The sequence below is a fragment of the Apodemus sylvaticus genome, chromosome 9 (genome assembly GCF_947179515.1).
Source record: "Apodemus sylvaticus chromosome 9, mApoSyl1.1, whole genome shotgun sequence".
NCBI classification, from domain to species: Eukaryota; Metazoa; Chordata; class Mammalia; order Rodentia; family Muridae; genus Apodemus; species Apodemus sylvaticus.
The window spans coordinates 37940610-37958577 of record NC_067480.1 but is presented as its reverse complement, the minus strand read 5'-3'; the positions used below and the strand labels follow the sequence as shown (position 1 = coordinate 37958577).

Here is a 17968-nt window from a genome sequence, read left to right as displayed (position 1 = left end):
GACAGAGTAACGGCAAAAAACCCCCACATGGAATAAAGTACAAGGAGTGACATAACCAGCGCTGGCCACCAAGCCTCCAGTTGTCTCACTTTCTCCTGCCAGAAAGATCCATCACCCCAAACTTGGTGTGAGCGTTCCTCCCCTCGCACCCCCGCCCCCGCTGTCATTATCTCCGTGTTATTTTCTCTTGCTTTCCTCACCGTTGGCTCCCATTTCTTTCTGAACGTAGATGGGTGACTATCGCACGCTACCAGACCCATTGGATCCTCTCCTGTCCCTCCCCAGGGTGCTTAGTCACCAAGACAGGCACTAGAAGTTTAGATCTGCCCACATCTGTTTCCCCCAGAGCTCTGGCACAGCCCTCAAGGCTGTCGGGAAAAGCTTAGCTCCAGGGGGTGGGGCAAGGAGAGCAATCCCATGATCCTCCACTTTCAACTACAGAACAGACACAGAAGGAAAGGGGGGTGGAGCTTGTGTTTACGCTAGGTCCAGGTTTCTCCAAAGCTGTCCTCTGCCTGCCCCGTGTGAGTGCGCCTCAGTCCGCTGGGGCAGTCCAGTGTGTAGAAGGCCAATGCCCACTGGGAGCTCTACTGCCTAGAATACGGGATCCAACCGGATGGACAGATGCTCAGTGACAACCCATCAGTGGAGGGGACGGTTCCTGATTCCTGACCTTCATATTTTTAGTGAAAGTGAGGCTTTCTATGTGCCCGGTGCAGTGTTTGTGGGCCTGGAGACCACTGTGACTGGTGAGCGGTGATCAGTGTGTCCCCAAGTGTGCAGTAGAACTACTTCATCGCCGAAGGGCTTTGGGGTCAATCGTCACAGCTTTCTGACTTCTGCAACCAACTTCAACTCCAGAGCTAGAGATGGTGGTCATACAATGCCTGAGTCCCAAGGTCATACACTACATCCCCTTTCATATCAGTAGGAAGCACGCCCAGACAGGATAAACAATACGTTAGATGAAGCTCATCAAATGTCACGACACCGTAACCAAAAACAGCTTGGGGAGGAAAAGAGTTATTTTATTTCACACCCTCAGGTCACAGTGCATCCGGGGCAGGAACCTGGAGCGGAAACCATAAAAGATGTTGCTTACCGGTTTGCTCTGTGACTCGTGCTCAGCTAAACTTATTTTGTCCAGCCCAGACCTCCCTGTCTTGGGATGGTGCCACCCACAGAGAGATGGACCCTTCTACATCAATTATCAATCGTGACAATCTCTTGCAGATGTAGCTACAGACAAAATGTGATCTGGGAAATTCCTCAATTGGAAATTCCTTCTTCCTAGGTATCTTAAGGGTTTCTATTCCTGGGAAGAAGCACCATGACCAAAAAGCAAGCTGGAGAGGAAAGGGTTTATTTGGCTTACACTTCCACATTGTGATCCATCATCAAAGGAAGCCAAGACAGGAACCCCAACGGAAACCTGGAGGTAGGAGTTGATGCAGAGGCCATGGAGGGGTACACTTTACTAGCTTGCTCCCCATCGCTTGCTCACCCCACTTTCTTACAGAACCCTGGACTTCCAAGGGGTGGCCCTACCCACAATGGGCTGGCCTCTCCCCCATGAATCACTAAGAAAAATGCTCTACAGGATTGCCTGCAGCCTGGTTTTATGGAGACTTTATTCCATTTGAGGCTCCCTCCTCTCTGATGACTCGAGCTTCTGTTAAGTTGACAGGGACTTAGCCGGCACACCAGGTGACTCTAGGTTGCGTCAAGTTAACATTTATAACCAACCAGCACTCTGGACAAGCTACAGTGGCTTGTCAGCATCCCCGGGATACCTTATATTATCTTGTTGAAACCTAAAATGCATGTAGTCATTATAGCTACAGCAGGCTCCATGGAGAGGAGGTCTGCTGCTCAGCACTCTAATATTGGTGCCCCCAAATGTTGCCTGCTGCATTAGTCAGGTGACATTTTAATTGTTAAGGAAGTGTTACATGGATGCCTGTTTTGTAGTTGTGGAAATGAGGCCTCAAGCGGCGCTGGGTCTTGCCCAAGGTTACCTCGCTAGGAAACAGAGGGAGCAGGGTTCAAACCCAGGCAAGTCTGAGCTGCCTGGTGCTCTGGTTGGTGCTCTGTCTGCTTCAGATCACTGCTTCTCTTGTCCACAGTGGAGCCAGACTCCACCTCTTTCAGGCCTGTCAGGTGCCCAATGCCTAGACAGTGACTCAGGCACCTTGGGGGCAGGGAGGGGGTAACGTCTGCCAACTCCTCTGTCCTGACTCTGGGATTGAGGGCATCAAGGCACCAGATGAGACAGGGCCTGAGCCAGGACAGAGGCTTCTTTGCGGACAATCTTTGGGCCGCCGCTGCCCTTGGGAAGAGTCTCCTGTCTTAACGGAGGTGTGGTAAGAGCCCAGGCCTGGCCTAATCCTCCATCAGGAGGATTAAGAAGAAAGTCAGTCACCTGCCAATTCGGCTGAGTTTCCAGACAGACAGGCACAGTGCTCCGTTCTGCTTGGCACTAGCCAGCCCAACCTGGTTGTCTCTGTGGCTATCTCCTTTCAGTTATGCATCCTAGCTAGTCCACACATCCCCGTGCTCCCACTGGCATGCACCGACAGGCCTGGGTTGGATGGGGTGTAAGTGTGGGAAGGGACCAACCCAGCTCCCTTGGGGCAGCCAAGAGCACCACCCAGCCTGGCTCCTGAGGACTCCCTCAACGCAAGGAAATGCTTTCATCCTTCACACTTCTAAAGCCAGGGAGCAATTACCTCCTGCAGGTAGGCTCAGGAGCCAGGTGCCCAGCCTTGGGCCTTGCCTCTGCTGTGTCAGGAATCTGTCTTTGTCTCCAAAGGTGTATTTCTCGTCCATCTCCTTCTGAAGCCCCACCTCCCTCCTCTGGGGGTGGCTGTTGCCACGCCTTCCGGCTTAGGTCACAGACATCCAGAACCTTCTAGAACCTCCACGCGTTCCTTTCACTGGCTTTCCCTGGGTCCTATCTTCCATCTGTCCCTGTGTTCATTGGCCCTTGGAGTGAGCTGCTTTGCCCAGTAGCCCACGTCTGTGATTTTATGACTTTACATATGGAGTTCCTTGGCATTGCCCTAATCCCCCAACTAGGTTTTAACTTTTCGTGTGTATTGGAATACTTAATGTGCGCATGCTTCAGGATTCAAAAGGTACCAACAGCGTTTTGTGAAATGCAATAATAAATCTTTATCTGATTCTCTTGGCGGGGACCAAACCTAACATTATTCTGTGTTTATTTTTTTTCCTTCCTTTTGGGACAGGGTCTTGTTATGAAATCCAAGTTGGCCTTCAGCTCACGATCCTCCTAGGTGCTGGGATTACAGGTATGTTCCACCACACCTGAAATTTTTTAAAGACTTTTTTTTTAAAAGTCTGGCATGGTGGTACATGACTCTGAATCCAGCACTCAGGAGGCAGGTGGATCTCTAAATTCAAGGACAGCCTGGTCCTTGTGAGGTACAGAGTGAGTTCCAGGATAGACAGGGCTACACAGAGAAACCCTGATGCCAAAAAATAACCCCAAACAAAACATAAAAAAGGACTTACTTTAAAAGCAATGTGTTTCTGTGTGTGTGTGTGTGTGTGTGTGTGTGTGTGTGCCTATGCATACTGGTGCCCACAGAGGTCAGGGGAGGGCATCAGATCTCCTGAGGCAGGAGGTTTGCAGGAGGTTGTATTTGGATGCTATCTAGTATGGCTACGAGGATCCAAACATGTCAACTGTAAGAGCACTGAGGACTCTGAATCACATATCTCTCCAGTCCCTGTTTATTTTCAACATAATTTCCACTGTTTATTCATTTTTTATTTTTGGTTTTCTGAGTCAATGGCTAAGTAGTTCTTGCTTTGTAAACCAGGTCTCAAATTCATAGAGATCCTCTGCCTCTGCTTCCTGACTGCTGAGCTTAAAAGGTGTGCTCTATCAGGAATATGGCACCACTGATTATTTTAAATACTCTCTCTCTCTCTCTCTCTCTCTCTCTCTCTCTCTCTCTCTCTCCCCCCTCTTTCTCCCTCCCTCTCTGTACAGCCCTGGCTATCCTGGAACTCTTTTGTAAACCAAAATTACATTGCATTTGAGGCATGGTGGCTCACAGCTGCAAACCCAAAGCCTGGGAGATGGACACAGGAGGGTCAGAGTTCAAGGCTTGAGTTACTTAGGAAGTCTCAAGGCCAGCCTAGGCTAGATGAGACCTTGCCTCAACATTCCCGAAAACATGTGCCACTCTAGAGGTGGCGGGGCCCGGGGAGCGAGCCGTTGAATGAGGCAGACCAGTGTCACACCACAGCCAACTCTTTATTCAGAGCATCAGACAATGTATACGCTGAGGGGTCAAGAGAAGCCTCATGAGTGAAGGGTGCAGTCACAAGGACCAGCCAAAGGTGGGAGACAAGCCGCATTTGACAGAAACCATGTTTTTCCACAGAAGCACATAAACCTACCTGCTACACCTGGGAGGGGCACAAAAGCATAATCCAAGAATAATCTCACGTTTTGAGGAAACCGAGGTCACAAGATGTAGCTTCCCACAGCTATGTCGGATGGGTTACCTGGAGAGGGAGCTGGGGATGGATGGGAAGAACTTACAAGAAAGGATTGAAACCAAGACACCCTTATTGCTGATCCAGGCCTGAATTTTAATGGCCGACTTAGAATTTAAAGGTGTGTGTGTGGGACCAACCTTCCCCCTCAAAATTCCAGGGTCTGTTCAGGAGAACCGGTTTGGCTGTTCGACTGCTTGGTGGGTCACCAGCTTAATTCAGGAAGCTGCAGATCTGGAAGAATAGACTTCACCTTGGTGAAGTACTAGGTGAAGAATAGTTCCACCCTAGGTGGGAGACTGTGCCTAGCCCCGAGGTCTGAATTTCCCCACTCAAAGGCTGGGGGGTGGGGGGCACAACAAGACCCTTGTCTTTATTTCTTGGAGTTTTCTCACAAGCACTAAGAAATCTCCTCACCTGACTCTATTCTCGGACCATGCCTCCCTTCCCCTAAAAATGGGTTTATAAAAATTACACTGAATCCTGGAAGTGTGGTACATTCAGGTATTAAATTTTTAAAAATAAGTTTGTCTTACAAATTCTTTGACTTTCTTTCTTAATATCTTTTTTTTTTGTTTTGTTTTTTCTAGACAGGGTTTCTCTGTGTAGCTCTGGCTGTCCTGGAACTCACTCTGTAGACCAGGTTGGCCTCGAACTCAGAAATCCACCTGCCTCTGCCTCCCAAGTGCTGGAATGAAAGGCGTGTGCCACCACTGCCCGGCGTTTCTTTGACTTTCTTTGTGAACAAAGAAAAGTAAGCCTTTATCTGCTTCTGCTAGGTATACCTTGTCAAGGTATAAATGTTTTTCTATTGGTTACATAGCCCAGGCTAGCCTCTAAGTTTGACCCTTCTGTCTCGGCCTCTCGAATTCTTTCTTTTTTCCCTTGGTTTCTTTGTGTAGGCAGGTCTTCACTCTGCAGTCCAGGCTGGTCTGAAACTCACTACCTAGGCTGGCTTTGAACCTCGTTCCTCAGCCTTCCAAAGAGTTGAGACTACAATATGGATTTAGACTACAGTACAGGTACACTGTAGCACCCGAGTGGAGAACTTGTGGAAACTTGTACAGCCAGGGAACTGAATTCAGGCCATCAGGCTTAGTGACAAGTACCTTTACCCTTGAGCCATCTGCCACCGAGCCATCTTACCCTTGGCTTTTGTTTTTTCTTTTTTTAGATTTAATATGTGCAAGTACACTGTACCAGAAGAGGGCATCGGATCCCATTACAGATGGTTGTGAGCCAACATGTGAGGGAATTGAACTCAGGACCTCTGGAAGAACAGTCAGTGCTCTTAACCACTGAGCTATCTCTCCAGCCTGGCTTTTCTTAATACAACATACTAGGTGCTAGACTGCTGTGTGTTGAGATGAGAGAAGAGAGAAATAGCAAAAACTTGGAAGATTTTGGAGTAATTTACTTACTCTTGATTTGTTTAAACCAAATGTAAGTACTTGGTCCTTGGGTCAGTCAGAACTATTGCAAACAGCAGAAGCTAACTCAAATAAATTAAACCAACAGCAAAACAAAACTAAACTAAACCATTTCCTGCCACTAAATAACCCTCAAATTAGCAACGTATGGAACTCACATCTACTCAGTCAATGCAGGACGGGCAGCCAAACCACAAACAGCAGTGTCAAAGGAGGTCTGGTAGCCCTGTCCCCTCCTCCCTCCTGTCAATGATGATCTGTCCTCAGCACAGGGAGTGACACTTCTTCCTCCAGGCACAAGAGGCCGCTGAAGGACCCACGGCACCCTGCGCCACACAGAAATAAATTCTTAGCCACCTTCACCTTCATGTTCCCTTTCTCTGTCCAGATTTGAAGTCCCACTTAGCAGTGGCTTCTCATTGGCCGAACTCATCTTGTGCCTGCACCCTTCGACCAGGGAGGCGAGAGCCTCGAAGTTCTGTGGTGGATACCTATCTCTTATTAAGGCTGAAACGACCAAAATTCTCTTAGTCTCCAAATACAGGCAGGAGTTCAGAAGGCAGGGAGTCAGGAAAGGGGAACAAAGAGATTGCTGCCTTCTCTCGGGTGACGCCCAAGCTGTTGCTTTGATGAGATGTCCCCAGGTCACCCATCCTGAAACACTGACTGGACTCATACAACCATTCCTGCTTGGGTCATGTGTGACACCAGAAAGCATCATGCTAATAACACCTTCTATAAACCATGCTTCATTTGACTTCCAACAACTCTAGGTGCTACCTATATTTAAGGAGGAAAACAGCCCTTGGAAGTTCCCAAGTCACACAGCAGCATTGGACTGCAAGGGCAGGTCTTCCTGCTCTCAAGAGTCCTGAGTTTCCCAGTGGGTTCTGCTGACAGGCTGCTCTCTTAGTAGGGACTGGGGTAGGGGTGGGGGTCGTCACATTTTGTGCAGGCTTTATCCCTCCCCTAGTGCTGGAAATTGAGGCTAAGTAAGGTCTGGCATCTGCCAGGCAAGCACTCTACCCCTAAGCTCTACCCGTAGCCTCACAGTCTTGGTACCTTCTGGCAGCATCCACTGAATAGAAAACAGTAAGTACACTAATGCCTAGGAATCGGCCAGATGGACTAAAATGAGACCCATTTCTGGAAGGTTCCCTTTTTCCTGAGGTCTGAATCCAGGAATCATTTCGAGGTTGAATAGATCTATGCTAGATCAGTTATGGAAAAGAAACTTTGAGTCTACTAATATCCTTTTAATAGCTCTTCAACCTCATCCTTTCTAGGTCAAAAATGTTAAAAGTCTTCCAAGTATTACTTGGAATCAGCTTGTAAGCAGCTGTCCAACTGATACTTTTCAATTCCGACTAAAGACTAAAGGACGACACAATTCTTACCTTGCGGAGTTTACATTCTACTGGGGGAGGTAGATGATCAAATAAGTGTTAATTTGTGGCTCTGACAAGTGTGGAGAAGGAAATGCCACGAGACTCTATAAAAAGCAGGTCTGACCTACTCTGGAGAGCCAAGGCAGCCTCTTTTGAAGACTTGGTGCAGGAGCTAGGCTATGAAGAAGGGGTGGAGTTAAGGCCCAGAGGGGACTCGGTGAGTCCTAGAGGTGATGGCCTGGGGGGGGGGGGGGATGTGGTACTCAGAGATCATGAAGCATGTTTGGAGGCCAGCGACAGAAAGACAGGGGACCCGCACCTAGCTTGCGGACAGCCCTTCTGCCTGTGTTTGAGAGACTGCGTCATGGCTGGAAGGATGTAGGCGATTTCAGCCTCCCAAAGTCCCACCTGGGAATGACGTCGCCTGGGTGCAAAACTAAAATAAACGGCTCCGCCCCCATCTCCCAGCAGCCCCTGCAGCGCCACCGCCCCCCTCCCGCCCCCTCGTGTGACCGGCCGAGCCGGCCCTCTCTGAGTCTAGTAGTTTCCACGGCGCTGACGCATGCTTGCGCACACAACCCAGCCTGGCGCGTCGTACGCAGCGGCCGCGAGCCGGAGAGCGGGTGCTAGGCGGTTCCCCCGCGGGGGGCAGGGGCGGGACTCCCGGCAGAGGAGGTGCGGCTCCAGCTGGGTCAGGTTGGGGGCTCAGATCGGGTTACCGGAGTTAGGGGGTTCGGGTAGGGCTCCCCCCTCCTGCCTTGAGATAGCCCTGGGCACCGGCCTGCGGGACCAGATAAAGGCTGCGAAGGAGCCTAGTCACCGCGGCAGGCGTGGCCCCCCGGCTCGATTCCATCTCGCAGTGTCTGCTGCCGGCCGGGGGTGGCGGCCGCAGGGAGCTGCGGTGCCTCGGTCGGCCTGACCCCTTCTCTCCCGCAGCCTGGAGGAGGGCCGTCTGACGGCTGAGTTGCCATGGCATCCTACTACGAGATTCTAGACGTACCGCGGAGTGCGTCCCCTGATGACATCAAGAAGGCGTAAGTGCCTCTGGCTGTGTTACAGAGAGGCTCTGACCCTTGTTCTCCGCCCCTGCTGAGTGCGCGCGGGGGGGGGGCTTTTCGAGGGCTGGCTGAAGGGGGGGCGGGAAGGAGACCCTTGGGAAAGTACGAAGACCAAGTCTAGCCAGGGAAGAAGAGCTGACCTTCTTTAGGGCCCGCTAGACACCCCTCTCCTCCAGAGGCTCCTACTCGTGGGCTTGCCCAGGTTGCAGTGCTAAAATGCCCAGGTTCTGTGAGGTAGGCGGGGCCCCCTTTCTCCCTGTGGCTATAGATCGCTCTATCGAACGAACCCCAAGAAAGGGCTTAGGGCAGGACTTTCCTCTTTATTCTCATCCCTGACACACCGCAGGGAGAGAAACCCCTGAATGCATGGGTATTCTGGGATGGGGCAGTGAAAGGGTGTTGAGGTGGGAAGAGCCTGCATCAGTCCCCTCACTCTCCCTCTGCACTCACTTCCTGCAGGTACCGAAAGAAGGCTCTGCAGTGGCACCCAGACAAGAACCCGGATAATAAAGAGTTTGCTGAGAAAAAATTTAAGGAGGTGGCAGAGGCCTATGAAGTACTATCTGACAGTAAGGCTTGGGGGCCTGCAGGGAACAGCATGTCCCCCTGCTTCCGTTAACTCATCATGCTCCAGCCTAAAGCCAAGCCTCCATCCCCTGTTTCCTCCGTGATTTTATCTTAGACAGCTTTTAATTGCTTCTTCCTACAGCAGGGCAGGTTATGTCTGTCTCTCAGGGTTCAGAAAGCAGTTTGGGTCCTGATCAGGGTCACACAGCCTTCCTGCCAGGAAGGCTTATCACCCCCATGTTATAGGCTGGTAAACTGAGGCTGAGAGAAATGAAATGATTTGCCCATTTCTTTTCTTTTCTTTCTTTCTTTCTTTCTTTTTTTTTTTTTTTAAGATTTACTTATTTTTATTTTTATGAGTACCCTGTAGCCGTCTTCAGACACACCAGAAGAGGGCATCAGATACCATGACAGATGGTTGTGAGCCACCGTGTGGTTGCTGGGAATTGAACTCAGGACCTCTGCAAGAACAGTTAGTGCTCTTAACCGCTGAGCCCTAATTTGCCCATTGCTTGGGCTAAAATATAAATCCAGGTCTGACAGGTGAATTTCCTTTTCTCTGCCTAAGGCATGCTAAAGCAAGTGTTCTACTGTTAAGCCTTAATTCCAGACCCAGGTCATTCAATCATTCAGAGAAAATTCTGAATATACAGAGAAACCCTGTGTTGAACCCCCCTCCCCCCAAAAAAGGCACTCTGACTAGATGACTAGATATGGCTATAATTCCAGCACTTAAGAGGTATGGCAGGAGGATCTAAAGGTCAAAGGTCCTGTCTCAATAAGTAAACAAACTTCAAAACAACAACCAATAGTTGAGGCTGTAGCTTTGTCAGACAAGGCCCTGAGATGATCCCTAGCCCCACATAAAATGCCTGTAATCCTACAATGCAAGACAAGAGCAGGGGGTGGAAAGTTCAAGGTCTTCCTTGACCACATATCAAACTCATGACCATCCTGGGCTACATGAACGGTAACTTTAAAATTAATGTATTTCTTAGATGTGGGCAGTGGTTCACACCTGTCGCCTCAGCACTGTGGAGGCTGAGGTGGGATGATTATGGAGAGGGTGAAGACAGCTTGGATACAGAATGAGACCCTGTCTCAAAATACCAAAAACAAAACCCGCAAACGATCCCAGAACATCCCACAAAATATTCCCTAAACGTACTGTGCCAGGTATTTCGGGGTACTAGGAAGGCAGTGGCGGACAAGCAGGCCCTGTCTCATCCTGTGGTTTATCATAGTCTGGTCAGAGAAGACCGACCAGTAGCCAGCTATATGCAGAGCCAGGTTATACACTGGGAAGAGTATTCCAAGGAGAACTGCTTACCTGGGAAGGGCGACGCATGCTTTTGCTGTGGTCCTAGCTGGTCTCTGTGGAAGTGGCTTGATTAGGGTAAGCCTACTACTAATCATACGGTATAATTAGCTGACATTTATTTACTTATTCCTGTGGAGCTGGGCGTTGAACCTAGGGTCTAGTTCCTGTTAGACAGGGTCTCTACCTCTGCCACAGTCCCTAGCTTGCATTTATTGTATTATGTGCTAGGCAGTTTGGTGTGTTGTCTCCTTTAAATTCTTCCAATGGCTCGGAGTGGTCGCTATTAGTATGTCTGCTATATAGATAGATGAGCCACCTGCTGGAGCCACGCCCCCGGGACACCCTGCCGTCTCCCAAGTTGCATTTTCTGACATTTGTCCTAGCCCAGGACGGGAGATAGCTATTCTAAAGGGGAGGAATGACCAGATCTCTTCTTCTAGAGCATAAACGGGAGATCTATGACCGCTATGGCCGGGAAGGACTGACGGGGGCAGGTAGGTGGAGTGGTGGGGTGCCGGCATGGGAGTTGGTCAGGGAGGGAGGGGCAGGCAAATTCTGGCGGCGCATGCTCCTTCTAGGGTTTCTGGCCGTGCCTTAGGTGGGCTTCCCTGGCTCAGGACTGTCGGTCCACGTTAAGCCCCCTCCTCATCCTGACTCTCCTCCAGGAGGTGGTCCTTCTCGATCGGAAGCTGGTGGCACGGGGCCTGGCTTCACATTCACCTTCCGCAGCCCTGAGGAAGTCTTCCGGGAGTTCTTCGGGAGTGGAGACCCTTTTTCGGAGCTCTTTGGTACGTAGACTCAGGGCTGCTCCACTCCCTCCTCCAGCCTGCTGTCTGGCCTCTGGGGAATCTCTCAGGCTAGAGCCAGGGATGGAATTGGAATTTCACAGGCCGAAGATTTGAGGTTGTAGGCGTGGGTCCAGTGAAAGCTAGGACAGAACTTGACACACAGCAGGACTCACGTGACACACCAGTGACACTTCACAGACTGGCCTTATTAAATGACAACAAGAACACATTGTTAAGCCTCCACAACAGCCACCCGTGGAACAAGATTCAGCAGCATCATGTGACTGCTGTAGCAGCATCGCACAGAACAACAGACACCTTTTTTTAAAATGTCTAACATATTCCAAAAAAATCTACATCCCCTAAAGCCTCTTGTAAACCCCGAAAGGTTAATCCCCATTTCCAGACGAGAAAACAGAAACCTATTGGTTAGCTTAGACTCACACAACTAGTTGGCACAGCTGGGTGGTTAGGAAGGGGCTCCGAGGTAGAGGCCTGTCCGGCGTGTGCAAGGCTCTGATTTCAGTCTCCGGCACCACAAAACAAAGCACAAGGATGAATCTGTTGATTAAAAGCATGGTTGTACACATACACACACACACACACACACACACACACACACACACACACGTAAGAAACTCAACACTGTGTGCTGGCCATGGTGGTGTACACTTTTAATCCCTGCACTCAGGAGGCAGAGGCGCTGTGTGGGTTAAAGGCTAGCCTGCTCTACATAGCAATTTCCAGGCCAGCCAGAGCTATGCAGTGAGAACCTGTCTCAAAACCCCAAAAGAACTTTAAATTTGGGAGATGGAGGCCCAAGGTCAAGGATTCAAGGTCATCTTTAGTAAGTTTGGGGCTAGCCTGAGCTACTGATACTGAGACCATTTTTCAAAAAAAAAAAAAAGTTTAAAAACTTTGTAAGTTGACGTTGGGGCTTGATGGAGAGATGGCTTAGGTTAAGAACACTGATTGCTCTTTCTTCCAGAGGTTTTGAGTTCAAATCCCAGCAACTACATGGTGGCTCATAACCTTCTGTGCTGGGATCTGATGCCCTCTTCTGGTGTGTCTGAAGAGAGGGACAGTGCGCTCACATACACAGAATAAATAAATACATCTTTTTTTTTTGGATTTGGTTTTTTCGAGACAGGGTTTCTCTGTATAGCCCTGGCTGTCCTGGACCTCACTCTGTAAAACAGGCTGGCCTCGAACTCAGAAATCCGCCTGCCTCTGTCTCCCAGAGTGCTAAATAAATACATCTTAACAAACAAACAAACATCTTAAAAAATTTTATAAACTTACACAACCCAAAGCAGGAGACCTGAGAAGTGTGCTGGGTACCGGGGTGCATGTCAGTGTGATTTCTAGGCTTTAAGGCAACAGCCACACGTTTGGGAGGCAAGATCTTCACCAAAGATTTAACCTTCTTGCAGATGACTTGGGTGTCTTCTCGGAGCTTCAGAACCAGGGTCCCCGACTCACGGGCCCTTTCTTCACTTTCTCTTCCTCTTTTCCTGGCAATTCTGGTAAGCACTGGCCCTGTCCATTTTTGCAAATCCCAAGTCTTGGAATCTTGGGAATTGGCTTTGTTTTGGCTAGCCTAGGCAAGTTTGAGTGAGGCCCCCAAGACTCTGGCTTTCGGTGACGGTGGTAAGTAGTCAACAGTCTCTCTCTCATCACCTCCCCTCTGTCCCAATGCCAGATTTCTCCTCCTCGTCTTTCTCCTTCAGCCCGGGGGCTGGCGCTTTCCGCTCTGTTTCTACGTCCACCACCTTTGTCCAAGGCCGCCGCATCACCACACGCAGGTGAGCTCTCCTTCTGGGTCCGGTCAGGTGGACGGGCTGGGAAGGAGACACAGAAAGAAGCAAGAGCTGTCTTGACCTGCCCTGACCGCTGGTCCGTTCAGAGCCTGGACCATTTAGAGGTCTGCTCACTGGCTGAACTGTGCGGTCCTCCACAGGATCATGGAGAATGGGCAGGAGCGGGTGGAAGTGGAGGAAGATGGACAGCTGAAGTCAGTGTCAATCAACGGTGAGCGGCACCGCCTCCTACCTCCCGGGGTGGGGTTAGCGGGAGGAGAAAGCTAGCGGGTCTCAGACTGCACCGTCAGTGGGATGCCTTAGTTACAAGGATGTGCACTCTGTGTCTGTGATACTGGGCATTGAACCCAGAGCCTTAGGCATGCTAGGCAAACTCTACCTTCCAGCTACAGCCTGAGCCTGCACTTTTTAAAGGACATGCATGTCCACAGTGTCACTGTGGGGGTTTCCGTCCCTTTCCTTTTCCTCTTCCTCCTTTTTCTCTCTTGTCTTGTCTTCTTCCCTCCCTCTCTCTCTCTCTCTCTCTCTCTCTCTCTCTCTCTCTCTCTCTCTCTCTCTCTGCATGTGTGTCTTGTGTGTGCATGTATATGTGATGTGCACTCTGCATGTACCCATGAACCCATGAGTGCACCTGTGGAGGCCAAAGGTCAATGTCTGTCTGTCTGTCAACCATCTATCATCTACCTACCTACCTACATACATACATACATACATACATTCATATCTACATAATTGCCAAGAGTTTTGATTATGTGTAGTTTTGTATGTATGTGTGTGCACCTATGTGTGTGTGTCTGTGCAGGTGCTAACAGGTCTAAGGCACCTCCAGGTCCCCTTGGAGATGAGTTTCAGGCAGTTGTGAGCCTCCCGATGGGGATTCTGGGAACTGAACTTGGGTCCTCCAGGGAGCCGTACCTGCTCTTACCTGCCAAGCCATCTCTCCGGCCCTAGTCCTTATTTACTTTCTGAGAATTTCATACGAGCACACGATGCATTTTGATCAGACTCCACCTTCCCTCTGCAATGCCTCCCTGGCCCCACACGCCATGTCCCTGTGCCCTTCATGCCCCCTTTGTCTTCTCTACCTTATTATTATTTTGTTGTTGTTGTTGAGGCAGAGTCTCTCACTGATTCTGTTTACCTGGCTGGCCAGTGAGCTCCAGGGACCCTCCTGTCCCTGCTTTCTCAGCACCTTGGTGACAGGTGTGCTCTGCCCCACACTGCTTGTCCCATGGTCGCTGGGATCTGAACTTAGGTCTGAATCCAGGCCGTCTCCGAAGGCCTCCTGTGTTCTTGACATAACAGGAGTAAAAGCCGTGCAGATTATATTAACCCAGTTTTTGTTTTTTTTTGTTTTGTTTTGGATTGTTTTTTTTTTTTTTTTTTTTTGAGACAGGGTTTCTCTGTGTAGCCCAGGCTGTCCTGGAGCTCACTCTGTAGACTAGGCTGGCCTTGAATTCTATAGATCCACCTGCCTCTGTGTCCCAAGTGCTGGGATTAAAGGTGTACGCCACCACTGCCCAGCATATTTACCCATTTTTTATTTGAGGGGCCTGAGCTGAGACATGTTTAACTGACCCTCTGGCTGAAGACTTCTACTTACCAAACAAAAGGGATAAATTAAGCCAGGAATCAAAATCAGGTACTAGAGTCTGAGACGGAGCCTTGCGCATGCATCTGTCCGGGAGTCAAACTGAGTCACGGTGGCTAGCCACAGACCTGCCCGATACTGAGCACTCTCAAGTGCTTTGCACCGGTTATATTTAGTCATTGGAACCTTTGCGTGTGTAGGCAATCTCCTCATTCCTGTGTCATAGACAAGGGAGGCTGCGCACTGTGCTGGATGACCTTGTAACCTAATCTGCATGGGTGTCAGTTCCAGAGGGAGGCTTGTAAGTGGTCGGGGGTCATTACCGGGTGAGGTGGTCCCGCACGATGTTCTCGCTGGTGTTTGGGACCTGATGATGGTTGTGACCCTTGCAGGTGTCCCCGATGACCTGGCACTGGGTTTGGAGCTGAGCCGTCGCGAGCAGCAACCTTCAGTCACCCCAGGGTTGGGGGTCATGCAAGTCCGGCCGACCTCTCTCTCTCGTCCCCCTGACACCGACCTTTCTGAGGACGAGGACATGCAGCTTGCCATGGCTTACAGCCTGTCAGAGATGGAAGCAAATGGGCAGAAGCCAGCAGGTGGGCGGGGGGCACAGCAGCGACAGCATGGGCAGCCCAGGGCCCAGCACCGAGACCTTGATGTGGGGGGCACGCATAAGGGGGTGAGGGGCGAGGCAGCCAAACTCAGCCCATCCCCAGAGGAGAAGGCCTCCCGCTGCCTCATTCTCTGAGAACCAGGCTGAGCCTGGACTGATTCAGGTCCCGACTCAGAGTCCAGCTCACTGTCAGGAGTGCAGAACAGTGTGGCCCGAGCCGCAGGATTCCAAACTCTGTCCCTCCACACATCTCCCTCCCAGGCTCACTGTCCTGTAGCGTGGTCAGGGATTTGTTGTACTCTGTCCAGGGCTGATAGGTCCCTGGGTAAAGCCCAGGATTTGGGGGGGGCATCAGTGCCCGTGGAGCGCAGAGGCACTGGTTGGACCAGACACTGCTGAAGGACTTTAGTGGGGCTGGGGCGGGCCTCTTGTGCCCGGTCTTTTTCTGCCATTTATGTTGCTGATGCTGTCAAGGAAGGAGGACTTGGCCTGGCATGCTCTGAGCTCGAGTTGGCAGTTTCCCCAGGGAGCAGCACAGGCCGGGCGAGCGTGCGAGCGAGTGGAGCCTCTGCTGTCCTTGGCCCGCTGCAGCCCTCCTGGTTTCTGTGTAGACTGAGCTCTCATCACCGCCTCGTGTCCCCTCTGGTGCTGCACTCTGCTCTCTGCAACGCCTGCCCGCCCGCCCGCCCTTCAGCCACAACGCTTGCTTTCATTGCTGCTTGGCTAGGTCTCCCTTCTCCTTCTCTTTGAAGCCCAGGAAGATGCTGGGGCCAGTGGCTCCGTAAGCTCTCCCGGGGAGGCTAGCTAGGTGGGGTGGAAGCCTCTCAGCCCTCCAGAGTCTCAACCAGAGTCAACTCCTCTTCCCTTCTTCCTGCTGCCTCAGCCTGCCCTGGCCATAGGACTAGGCAGAGGTGAGGCTGGCTATCCTTGGAGAGGTGGGATAGGGCCAGGCTGACCCAGAGGGAGGCCTAGGTGGGGACTGTATTTGTACTGCCTGCCCATCACGCATCAGAGCTCAGGGGCCGGCCACAGGGCTGGCCTAGGAGTGCATGCTCAGCTCCATCCTCCATCTGCTTGCCGCTGACCCTCTCTCCTGTCACCCACCCCTGCTCTCTCCCCAGATGTGTTCTGAGCTGGATATCCTGGAAACAGAGTTGCTGCAGTTCCAACAGGACAGCGCCCTCCCCAGTGTGCTAGGAGGGAACACTACATACCTCCCCCTCATTTATGCTGAGTGTAGAGCTGGGGGCTGGGGTGGTGGGTGGGGACTGAGTGGGAGGCACCTGTAGTCTTAGCCTCTGAACTCTCTTCCCTGGGTGCTTAGTGCTGTCTTTTGTGGACTACAAGTCCCAGAGTGCAATGTACCCTGGCCTCGGTTCATTATAATTCTTATCCCAGGGGAAGAGCTGCTCAGTTACAAAGCTGAGCTTCTTGGGATATGTAGTTCCAACCCTGGCCAGTCTGTCACACTCTCTGATTGAGGAGATCTTGTCTTTCATTGGCACGGGTGGTGAGAATTGTAGATGACCAGAACCTTAGTTCCTAGGACACTTCTTGCTAGACCCAGGTTGGAGTGAGCAGATTCCTGTAGCATCTGAAAGAGGTTGCTTTCCCTCAGGCAGCCTGGGGCGTCCGAGGAATAAGCTAATGGGGCAGTGGACTGAGTAGGTAGGGCACGGTCCTGGATGGCTGTGGGCTGGCAAAATGTGGGAGAGAGGCTGCCTTGGCTGCAGTGTGTATGGCTAGGATTGGCATGTGGCGGGAGTGTCGGACATATTGCTTGAATGGCTTTCTTTGACCTCTGACCTTGCTGCCCATTCTTTCTTACCATCAATCCATCCTCCATGAGCCACCTGTCCTCCTGCCCGGGGAGCCCAAGGCCAGCAAGGGGATTGGTGGAGCAGGCGGTGGCCGGCCTCTGAGCCCCATCAAAGCCAGATGAGCTGAGCTCAGACTGAGGGGGAAATGGAGGCAAATAAAGCTGAGTTTTGAGAGCTCGGTGCCCTGTGTGCCTCCTTTCCACGATGGCTCGAGAGACCCCCTGGAGGCACAAGATGACACATATGCCTACCTCCATGCCAAATAACTGGAGGCACAAACTTTGACCTGATCGGGTTGTCCTCTCCAAATGTCTCATGTGATGACAGAAAAAGAAACCCTTATAATTATTGGCTCTCCCTTCCAGGGTCCCCACAACCAGCTTCATTTTGAGGCTCCCTCTTGTAAGGGGACCTGCAGCACAGCTGGGCCCACACTAAGTTAAGACTTGATTGGAAGCATGGGACTCAGATGATGATGCCCAATGATTTTAAATAGCACCCAAGGGCCCGAGAGTAAGCCCCTCCAGAGGACGTGACCCAGGAGCATGCGCAATGCCATCCTCCCCAGTGTCCAGGCCCAGGGATGCAGGAGCCAGGAGCCCCTCCCCACCTCCTGCCTCTAACCACCAGACCAGCACCTTGGTGCCTCCCTGAGCCCAGAATTCACTGTCAGCCTCACACTCCAGGCCTGTGGAGTCAAGGGCCTAGCAGATGTCTGGAAGTGAAAGCAGCAGCCACCCCTGAGGGGGATTTCCAAGCCCCAACCCTGAGCATCTGCTGGGCCTTGCAGAAACGGTCGGTGCTTTGCCCACTTGGAGCCTTTGTCTTGTAGCCCTCTGGACCTGAGCTTCAGCAGAGCCGTAGGTAGGATGGGCATTGTTCTCAACCCAGCATTTAGAATTTCATTTGAATTCCAGCATGAGGTAGTGGCCCCAGGCCCAGATGAACCCAGGGTTTCATCTCAGTTCGTGTGTGTGTGTGTGTGTGTGTGTGTGTGTGTGTGTGTGTGTGTGTGTCTGGAATCACTGTGAGGGCTCCTGGG

At 51.2% G+C, this 17968-nt stretch overlaps 1 protein-coding gene and 1 long non-coding RNA gene across 8 annotated transcripts; both read left to right on the top strand.

The window, feature by feature from the left end:
- Nucleotides 1-469: 469 nt before the first annotated feature.
- On the top strand, nucleotides 470-3192 carry LOC127692258 (uncharacterized). The gene is made up of 3 exons (XR_007979437.1): nucleotides 470-749; nucleotides 1295-1438; nucleotides 1520-3192. It is a non-coding gene; the product is annotated as an uncharacterized LOC127692258 (long non-coding RNA).
- A 4678-nt stretch (nucleotides 3193-7870) lies between these two features.
- Dnajb2 (DnaJ heat shock protein family (Hsp40) member B2) lies at nucleotides 7871-17100 on the top strand. 7 transcript variants are annotated; one of them, XM_052192434.1, is made up of 10 exons: nucleotides 8056-8382; nucleotides 8866-8975; nucleotides 10735-10788; nucleotides 10960-11082; nucleotides 12516-12608; nucleotides 12785-12887; nucleotides 13043-13113; nucleotides 14886-15089; nucleotides 15990-16017; nucleotides 16228-17100. In XM_052192434.1, exons 1-10 carry the CDS (start codon nucleotides 8318-8320, stop codon nucleotides 16301-16303), a joined length of 927 nt encoding a protein of 308 aa, XP_052048394.1. In that variant the 5' UTR covers nucleotides 8056-8317; the 3' UTR covers nucleotides 16304-17100. The 7 variants fall into 7 exon arrangements, 6 of the variants coding, with proteins under 6 accessions (XP_052048393.1, XP_052048392.1, XP_052048395.1 ...); XM_052192433.1 differs by adding an exon at nucleotides 7871-7971 and having other exon boundaries at nucleotides 8285-8382; nucleotides 14886-17100; XM_052192432.1 differs by adding an exon at nucleotides 7881-8023 and having other exon boundaries at nucleotides 8285-8382; nucleotides 14886-17100.
- The last annotated feature ends 868 nt before the right edge of the window (nucleotides 17101-17968 follow it).

Bases quoted from the DNA above. Each gene is read 5' to 3' on its own strand.
- Dnajb2 (XM_052192433.1), top strand. From the start codon at position 8,318: ATGGCATCCTACTACGAGATTCTAGACGTACCGCGGAGTGCGTCCCCT. The intron at 8,383-8,865 runs GTAAGTGCCTCT...CACTTCCTGCAG, and splicing joins CCTGATGACATCAAGAAGGC to GTACCGAAAGAAGGCTCTGC. The intron at 12,888-13,042 runs GTGAGCTCTCCT...GGTCCTCCACAG, and splicing joins CGCCGCATCACCACACGCAG to GATCATGGAGAATGGGCAGG.